Source organism: Oreochromis niloticus, linkage group LG6 (genome assembly GCF_001858045.2).
Source record: "Oreochromis niloticus isolate F11D_XX linkage group LG6, O_niloticus_UMD_NMBU, whole genome shotgun sequence".
NCBI lineage: Eukaryota > Metazoa > Chordata > Actinopteri > Cichliformes > Cichlidae > Oreochromis > Oreochromis niloticus.
Genome location: NC_031971.2, coordinates 9,223,285 through 9,233,112, shown reverse-complemented (window position 1 = coordinate 9,233,112; position 9,828 = coordinate 9,223,285). Strand labels below are relative to the sequence as shown.

The following is a 9,828-nucleotide window of genomic DNA, read 5'->3' as shown; positions in this document are numbered from 1 at the left end:
CTCATAAGTTGGAACCCAACATCATTGGCCCGTATGAGATTGACACTGCAATCAGTGTCGGTGGTTTGTCTCAAGCTCCCTGCACCCTGGCAGATACATCCAACGTTCCACGTTTCTCAAATTAAGACAGTCCTTTGCAGTCCACTGTGCAGAGCCAGTTTCTCTTTCTAATTTTTTTTTTGTTGTTTTAAGCTTACTGAGATTTTTCCCCCCGATAGGTGACTGAAGGATTTGAGACTGGCACCATGGCTATTTTTAACTATTCATCTTATGAGGGAGCCTTAACTATGCTGTTGCATTTAAAATGTTTCATTTTAAGCTTCTAGTTAACAACCACTCATGACATATAAAGTCAAGCTAGGAATGACAAAAGTCTATGTATTTTAAAACTGTACTCAGCATCAGATTAAATAAAAACAGAAAAAAGAATTACACTCCCCCCTGGTGGATGGTATCGGTCTTTAAGTAGTTTATTTAGAAGTCATTTTTTAAAATGTCATGGCATTTTGTTTCACACCTAGTTTAAGGTGTGAAACAAAATCTGATTAGATTAGTTTAAGAAATCATCTTAACAGGAAAAATCGGCTAAAGTAAGGGAGGTTAACACAATCTCAGTTTTATACAGCATTAATAACCATAAACCATTTAAAAGAAACTGCTTGAAGTTACAATTCCTAAAGTTGTACTAAAAGTTTTGTTCTGTTTTCGAACCTGTTGCCAAAGAGGAAATATATGTCGATCAATAAACTTTAGTAAAAACTGAAGATTAACATTAAAAGACAACCCCAAAACAAAAGATATTCAGGTGGAGAAAAATACCCTCCTAACAATACTTCTCAAACAGTTCTTTCATTTCGATGAACTCATCCAGTCGTTCCTGGAGATCCACCGCCAAGGAGCGGAGTTTCTTTGCCAACTTTGACTCAAAGCCCTTCTTCACCTTGGTTCCATCTTTTCCTTTGATGAAGTACATATCCATGCCGAGGGCAAAGCCTTCTATCATCCCAGATGGCTTGGAGTTTGCCTCCAAGACCTTGGCACATGGCCCTCCTTGACCAAAGAACTCCAGCACCTTGGAGGCCCTCTCTGACTTCACCTTGGTCCTCTCAAGCATGATGACACCATACTGCCTCAGCTGCTCTATGCCCTCATGGACATAAACCAGTTTCTCCTGAATGCCCTTACTGAGTGACTCGTAGTCAGTAAAGATCTTTTCAATTTTCTTCTGGTCCTGGTTGCAGTTCACCTGGAAAAACATGCTTCACAATCAGTTCAATACTAGAAATTCAGATAACTAGAGTGGGTAGTTTCCAGTTAGTACCCTTTTTAAAAATTGTGATAACATAAAAACAGGGCTTTTGATCTCAGGAGAGTTTATACTGTAAAAGAAGACATTCAGCATTTTAGATTGAAGTCCTGGAACTCCAAATTAACAAAAGAACAAAAACAAAAGTGAACCAGAATAGATTTAAAAATGTATTTTCTCTTAAAAAGTTAGGAAAACCTATCAACCTACAAAAACCATGAACAAAGATGTTTTAAGGCGGTGCCTTAAAGACCATCACCTTATTTGCGATGGCTGCTGATGCACCAGTAACACCGCCGGCTGCAGCCACGCCGACCCCGACAGCAGTTAGTGCCAGCGAGGCTCCCAGTGTGAACGGGGACAGGATCACCCCAGCAGCTGCTGCCACACCTCCTGCTACAGTTGTAGCACCTCCTGTGATACCAGCGATTTTTGTCCCCTTTGAAACCTGAAAAAGAAAATGATTAAAAAGGGAACCCATGGACACAGATATACATATATCCATACATATATCCACACCTTCTTACCTTATCTAAGTTGTCAGCGATGCAGCCAAGCTCGTCAATTTTTTCTTGTAGCTCGCCTTGACACCCAGATGTCATCGAGATGTAAGAATTGAACGCTTTACACAGATGTTCGGCTTTAACTTCTATGACCCTAGAATGTGTTATAAAAACTTTATTAATTCACCTTTAATATTGACAAAAGCATTTGCATTTTAAACACACTTATTCATGCTCCCCAGATAACAGACTGTAATAACTTTGGTGATTCTCTGACTTGTCCTAAAGTAGGAAAAGCACTGCATTTATTACGGATAACTGGAACACTGCACTTTAATTTACAGTGTAAGTCTTCATTTGCTTCACGAGCTGCTTCTTTAATTTTGTTTGTGGTAGATTATTTGGTGAAGCACGTGTGTCATGACCAGTGTTGGGCAAGTTACTTTGAAATTTTACCTTTAAAAACTATTTACTTTGCCTTGTTTAGTATCATCCTTTTCAGCACAACCTCGCGTGTCTGAATTTAGAGTTATGTTTTCATTTTGACATACTGTATTGACAAATTTGATCTAAAATCAGACAAAAAACATAAAATAGTAGAGTAGAAAAGTATATTTTTTACTGTAACAACCACAAACATGTTTATTGAATCATATTTCATAACTTTAAATGCAAATATAAATTGTCAATTTTAAAATCATATGGACAAGTTTTGCAAACAACAAAGTTATTTGCAGTCATTCACCTTTCACCCCCTTTAAAAAAAAATCATTTCAAACTGTTTACATAACAATCAGCTGTTCTGCATTCAGTGAGATGCCACACAAATTATTTGTGCCACTCCAAAAAAATTATTTCTGTCCACTGTAAAGGAGAACATCACAGCCTGATACCTGCAGGTCTGACAGCAGACCTGGTGCAGTGTATCACTGCTCCTGTTTTCATTCAGCAGTCGCCTCATTGTTCTGACACACAACACAAACTATCCACAACACTACACACTAACTACACAAGACAACACATTAACTACACCCTCTTTTTCTGCTGTCTTTCTCTCTCTCTCTCGTCATCACTCCTTAAACTTCCCCCTCTTCCTAAACAACCAAATGTCATGTTGTCATATCAGTTTTTTGATTGGTCGACATGGTGCATTTTACCACCAACACGAACGGGCTGTTTTTTTTTTCTTTTTTGGTCATAAGCAGAGTGTGCTTGCTGCACTGTCCTTAGACAGTAAACGTGACGAAACTATTGAGGAAAAATCACGCATATATATTGTTTATCATGACTCTGGTTTTACGGCCAGTAAAATTATCAGCACAATTTAAAAACTGGTATATATCACATTGTTGCTTTGTCATCTTGAAGTGGTCATGTGATTGGCTTACCACAACTACTTTATTCTTCCTCAGTCAAACAGCAGCACTCATGTTATTCTTTTGCCCCGTTAGCTCCAGGTGTTGTGCCAAAAAGTGATCGTCTGCCAGAAAGTGATTGCTGTCCACGGGAGCGCGCAGCTGCTTAGAGCTGTAGCGCCCAGCTACTTCCGTGCAACTGATATAAGATGCGGTAAACTGAACACAGCTTCAACCGTCTGTTTACTGAAAAATAGTAACGCGACCGCACCGCATTTTCTTGCTAGAAACGGTAACGGCGCTGTAACGATAGGAATAGTAATTAGTTAGATTACTCGTTACTGAAAAAAGTAAAGTTAGTAACGCCTTTACTTGTAACGCCGTTATTCCCATCACTGGTCATGACTGCCTGCTGTAAGTATATCTTTTCTTAACCAGGTCACTTAGTTTTATGTGTTTGAGACTATTAAGAGTTTTTCTATCTGCTGTTGTTTTGGTTCTTTTCTCTACAGAATTATTTGGACCAAATGGAAAGCAGCACTCAGGACTCTATTTGACTGTCTGTTGTGTAAAAAAATCAGTGTGAATCTGCATGTGGTTAATCATTTGAAGCAGGAGGCATGTAATGAAATTACAGGAAAGACTCCTTCTAACGGCTCGAATCGACATCCTTAGCCGCACCATTCTGATGAATCTCATTTAGAATAAAATAACAACACACAAAAAAACTGTTTTATTTGCCTTAGTCACCAATGTTTGGTGACTAAGGCAAATAAAATGTTCTTTTGTGCCCTTCAATGTTTATGGAACTTATTCCTGTTTAACTTGTTTAATTGAATTAAGAAAGTGAAACTAATGGATAACAAAAAGGCATTCATATTTAATTATTATCATGAGAGATATGGGAGTTGCCAGCCCTGCCCTAGTTGTGTAACGTTCATGAAAAAAAAGGTCACAGAGAATGAGCCCCTTCCAGCATCTCTGCATGCCTTCACTTTCACTTGCATTGTTCTTTTTCTTCTTCTTTTTCTTTCTTTTTTCCAATTGTTTTGTGAAATTTTGTGGCCTTGAAAACTGCTTTTCTCCTCAGCTTTGGGCAGTGAGAGCCAGTGTAGCATGCAAAGATGTTCTTTAAGAAAAAAGGCTATGTGAATGGCTGGGAACTAAAATTAGGCCTGAACTTAAACACGTGCAATCAGCCAACCAGCTGTATGGTATAAAAGAGGTGCTGTAGCCAAAGGAGTGCACGAGTAGGTTCATGACAGTACTGTTGGTCTGTCCACCCTTTGTTAAAGACTGAAATACAATGATGGCTGAAGAGAGGAAGAACCTCACATTTGCATGGTGTGTCTGCTTGTCACTGAATTGAATCAAGCTGCATTGAATTGAAGATGAAATTAATCCAAAGACAAACTTAGTGCCAACAAACAGTCATTTTAACTATAGCTATTGTTCCCACATGTAAAAGCATGGATGAAAAACTTACACTTTTTCTGGCACTCTACCAAGTTGGAGCTCATTAGACAGAGTTTTCCAGGCTAGAAGCAAATGACATTACAGTTCAGCAACAACAGGATACCACAAAAAACAACATTCAATTGAAATCTTTTCAAGCTGGATCTTTTTACTCACGTGTCGACTCTTCGAAGAAGTTTGACAGACTCTCAGCATCCTAATTAAAGATAGATGATTTAAAGTGGCTAAAACATGACAAAACAATCACCTAATATCAATTTAATGCTGTATTTATTTTAAGTAATTACCAGGGATTCATCATCAAGCTGCAGTCGATTGGGTTTAGGAGGCAGTAGAGGGAGCTCACCTTTATCCTTAAAACACTGATCCAGCATCTTAGAAAAAGAGAAATAATCCACGTTTGTTAGATGAACCTTGAACATATTAATCCTGTTTGAACAGTGCACATACTTTATGTGTTATCTCACATGAGAGAGAGTTTGATCAGAGACACCAGTTTCAGATTCTTTGAATGCACGTCTGACCTCTGTACTGCTACAATTCAACTACTTTCAGATAAACTGCATTTCTGTGACACATTAAAAGCATTCATTGTGTCAGTAGATGCGGAAAAAACCCCACACACTAGATATAGACCATCGGTACCTGTATTTTTTCCCTGAAAACTCCATTTCCTTCTGGACTCTTTTTAACAGTCCACGTCTTTGGTGACACTGGTGGTGGACTCGAGCAGATATCCTGAGTTTAAAATAGAGGGAAAAAAAATCCATCAATTAATTAAAAATCATTAGAATGCAATCATATATGTTTATATATAGCCACTGCTTAAACTTCTGAGAGTATAGGCGACTGAACCCAAACCTCTCCAGATTTCGTGGGAGACAGGGGAGCACTTTTTTCTGGCTCATCAAAACTGATTGGACGGGAGATTTGTTTCCTTGGCAGGGGAGGGGGATGCTTTGGCTGTAGAAAAGAAGGAACATAATTGAGGGTGGTGCCACTATGTTATAAAAAGAGTTATGTGATACAGAATAAGTTTATCAAAAAATGCATCTACAGTTTCAATGCCCCACCCCCACCTCCGAAACTATTTTGTTAGAGACCATGAGTGCATGTTCACAGTACAGCGTTGAGTCAAATCTAGTGATCTATACATTTTTACAGAGGAATTTGTCTCAAGATCTCAGGTCCGCTAAACAAGGCTGATTATGTCTCTGAAGCTAACACACCTATTGTTGACTGGTTTCACTTTTGCTCCGAGTAATATTTGATCATGGCCGTTTATCAGTTTATCTGTCAGCGGCATTGTTCCATCAGTCAGCCTTTCAAAAATAAAGCAACAACGCTGAAGACACACTAAAGATGCATTCAAACATCCAAGCATTTCTAAGACAATATGATGTTGGAAATGATGGTACCCATACAGTAAATATGGAAAGGAGCTGTATGTAATAGGAATTCCAGTGATCTATTATTATGTAATAACTCATTTATTATAAACTCCAATTATCTTCAGCCATGCTTGTAAATATGATTATATGTATGTCAATGTAATGTAAATGTAACATCTAAATAAAGTTTCAGAACAAATCACCAAAAAAAGAAATGACAAACAAGCACATCCAAGCACCATATTTAAGACATTTTTCTTGACTATGATTTCAAGGTGAGTTGCATAAAGTTTGCAGTTTACAAAGCAAGCACAAAAAATGACATTTGAAAGGCCTTGCAACAACATGGTGATATAGAAAGTACTAGAAAGCAGTTCTAAAGATAACAGTTTACTGTGAGGTTAGTGGATATTGAGAGCTGGACAGAGCATTCTTCAGTGCAAAATGACCAAATTAACTGACAAAATCTGATTTAAAAAAATTTTTTTTATGATTCTGGCAAATAATATTTTGAAACAAATTCCAGATAGGTAGGATATTTTGACCAAAACAATATGCATGGAAGTTTGAGTAAAAGTTTGTTCTGAGTCATCTAAACTTCATTAAAATTCCATTTAAATTTCTTACCGGTGGCATTGTGTAACGTTGTCTCTTGTCTTTGTGTCACTACAGGATGCTGCACTTTGGCTGGCTGCTCCACTAAATGAATGCTAATCGCACAGTCCAAACAGGTTAGGCATGACGGTGACTGAAACGTCACGTTATGGTATTCATTCTCCGTTTTTCATTCACTTCTGTTATTGGACTGGAAAATATTTGTAGCATAACAACACCTTCCACTCATCACAAGATATATTAAAAGAATACTTAAATTTGTTTTTCTAACTAAATTCAATGCATAAATGTTATTGCGTGAACAGAAAGACAACTTCTGCTTTTGCTAAAGTTTTTCAAAAACCGGGATATACGTTGTGGTGAATCTGATTAGCAACTGCTTATTCAGAGGTCTCTATGTGTGCCTTTTCAAGTATGTTAAGTAGGATAACTGTCTTTTATGTCACTGTAATACAGTTGCACCAGAAAGACAAAATTTCATATTTGTAACACAGTTTTTTTGTTGTTTTTTTAGTCACTTTGTGGAATTCTCAGAGCTGGAACATCAATCTCACCACTCTTTTCCACTAATGATCATTGTTTTGAGAAAGAGGTTACAGATGTGAGAATTGCACCAAAGCAACTGAGAAAAACTGCAAACCTTTTCTCAGGTATGAGAACGAAGAGTCCTAATGTCATGCCAGGCTCCACAGTAACTCACGCCCTGGCTTTACAGTTTGTCTTGATCAATTAGCCACAATGTGCACAGCAGGAATGTTATTCTCACTGCACTTCATGCAGTTCTCAAAATACTTTTTATGACGGAGACTCACCTGTACAAAAGACATGACAATAATCAAAACCTTCTTCACATTTGTCAAATGTGCCAGTCAGTCAATCACTTCAACTCTGTGATTAATGAATAAAAATCTTTCACCATCTTTTTAAGACTTGGACATTAAATTGTTTTTTACTTTTATCAAAACCTTACTCACTTTGCAAAGGTTTCAGCAAAACTCTAGGCATAATGCAGAGTAAAAAGGATCCAGACAGAAAAATTAAATGTGATGGATTTATGTGAAAAATTGCTGAAATGGAGAAAAGCAAAATAATACTTGTGAAAACATACAGATCAGAAAACAGACAAAGAAAATATATACAGCCTGAGAACATAGCACCAACTACTGTATAGTCCAGCAAAGTCACACTACATACATTCAGCACCAACTTTTTTAGGTACATCTGTTCAACTGCTCAATAATGCAAATACCAAATTAATAAATCGTGAGTCAGCAATTCAAAGCATTTAGGCATGTAGAGATGTTCAACACAGCCTCATGAAGTCAAACAGAGCATCAAGAAGACCAAAAAGACCACTCAGACCAAAAACCATGCCCATTGTGATTCACCCTTAGGCCCCCTCCTTGTTTCAGAGATGGTCTTTGCCCTTTTACATAAATGGCCCCCTTGATTCCCCACTCAAACCAGCGTTCATCTGTGTCCAGCATGGTTCATCATGCCTGTAGGTGTAAATAGACTGCAGAGTCCTGGCCTAGACAGTTAGCTCTTCTGTGTTGTCCCATCCACTTAGCAAGATAGCATAAGAGTACCTCTTTTACCATCTCACAATGCTGTGATTGCAGCCATTCCCCAACTCTCTGTGAATGGCCATTGACCAATGATCATGACAATTTGCATATTAATTATCACAAAACTGACCTCATGGCCCATTGTTAGTGCCAGTCATGCAAATGTACTGTTTATAAGGTTGGGGAAACCTGCAGTCAGCTGAGACTGAAGAAGTCACTTGGATGAGTGATGAAACATTTCTCTCACTGAAAACGCTACGTCCAGATGAACAGAATCAACTTTTTCGGATTTCTTTACCCAGATGATTGAGCATGAATAAGCATTAAAACACGTAGACAAAAATGGTGTAAAGGAAGGATAAAACTAAAAGGAACAGTGTAAAGGGAAAAAAAACCCCCCAATAAACTAAATACTGCAAAATTTAAGAGTAAACAAAGATTAACAAAAGAGGAAGTGACATGACTGTGAAGACAGATGTCATGAGGTGGAAAGTGCAGAATGCTGACTGATGTAGATCTGTGGCTGCATTAAATACTGGCCTGTACTCTACAGGCATTCAGTATTTTCTTTCAAGATCATTTAGCTCTTATGGCTTTAAATTGCTTAGAGCATTAATAATTTGCTTTTCTACAGTATGATAGTTGTTTAATAATTGATTTATTCAGTGCATAAAATAAGTTGATAAATAACATGTTAAAGATCTAATCATCATATCAAAAAATTATAGATTTGGAGGGAGTTTCTCTGACACATGCTGACTGCATTCTTCTTATAACCAGAACAGGAAGTGAGAGCAGAAGAGAACAAGAGTCAACAGTTTGGTGAAAGGAGCAGTTGAAGAAGAGCTGAGCACCCAAAAGACGAACAAGGAGACAGCTTAAAAGGAGACATTATGGCGCCATAAAGGCACAAGCTCTAACACCAGAGCTTCATCAAAAGTTTTACTTTAGCAGCAAACAACAAACCCAATTTGCATTGATGATTTCATTCTGTGACTCCAACCTTTAGGTAGCATATAATGTTTGATATTTTACATTTTACTATTTAATACAGTAAATAATACGAAACAGGTGCTGTTATTGAGTAAAAATTCCAAAGATTTCAGGTCTGGATTTAGCCCCAGCATTTCAAGAGCAAAGCTCCTGTTTATGGACAAATTCTTAAAAGATCCGAGGTTTTTGGGGGCTGACTCAGCTGGATTTTAGTTAATTAAAAAATTCTGTGTCGCTGTGCAGAGTGAAAAACTCACCGGATGTAGTGGTAAGGTGATGTTCACCAGTAGATGGTAACAGGGACAAATGAGTGACTGGCACAGGTGTTTTCTATATAAACAAAATTTCACACTGAAAAGCCTCAGTGGGAATTTTTGTTTGCATAGAAAGAAAAGGCAAAAAGTGTCTTCAGGTCTTTCCAGTGTTTTCAAAATTGTGTTTTTCAGAGTCACATCAAAACGTCACACAGACACACACAGTCGTTTTCACATCTTGGTGAGGACATTGAATTGACATAATAGCCCTTACCCTAACCCTAACCATCAGAAATCAATGCCTAACCCTAACCCTTACCCAAAAACCTAACCATGACCTAATTGCACCTCTAACCTCAAAACGACA

The 9,828-nt window shown here is 37.7% G+C and overlaps 1 protein-coding gene across 2 annotated transcripts; it reads right to left on the bottom strand.

Moving 5' to 3' along the window:
• Nucleotides 1–460: 460 nt before the first annotated feature.
• On the bottom strand, nucleotides 461–9,716 carry LOC102083298 (apolipoprotein L3-like). Of its 2 annotated transcripts, XM_005464866.3 has the most exons (12): nucleotides 9,465–9,483; nucleotides 7,621–7,713; nucleotides 7,287–7,458; nucleotides 6,659–6,836; nucleotides 5,502–5,603; nucleotides 5,286–5,378; nucleotides 4,928–5,014; nucleotides 4,797–4,836; nucleotides 4,651–4,702; nucleotides 1,834–1,963; nucleotides 1,566–1,754; nucleotides 461–1,246 (listed from the first exon to the last, which is right to left on the bottom strand). In XM_005464866.3, exons 4-12 carry the CDS (start codon nucleotides 6,665–6,667, stop codon nucleotides 824–826), a joined length of 1,125 nt encoding a protein of 374 aa, XP_005464923.1. In that variant the 5' UTR covers nucleotides 6,668–6,836; nucleotides 7,287–7,458; nucleotides 7,621–7,713; nucleotides 9,465–9,483; the 3' UTR covers nucleotides 461–823. The 2 variants fall into 2 exon arrangements, with proteins under 2 accessions (XP_005464923.1, XP_025764131.1); XM_025908346.1 differs by lacking the exons at nucleotides 6,659–6,836; nucleotides 7,287–7,458; nucleotides 7,621–7,713 and having other exon boundaries at nucleotides 9,465–9,716.
• Nucleotides 9,717–9,828: the final 112 nt, after the last annotated feature.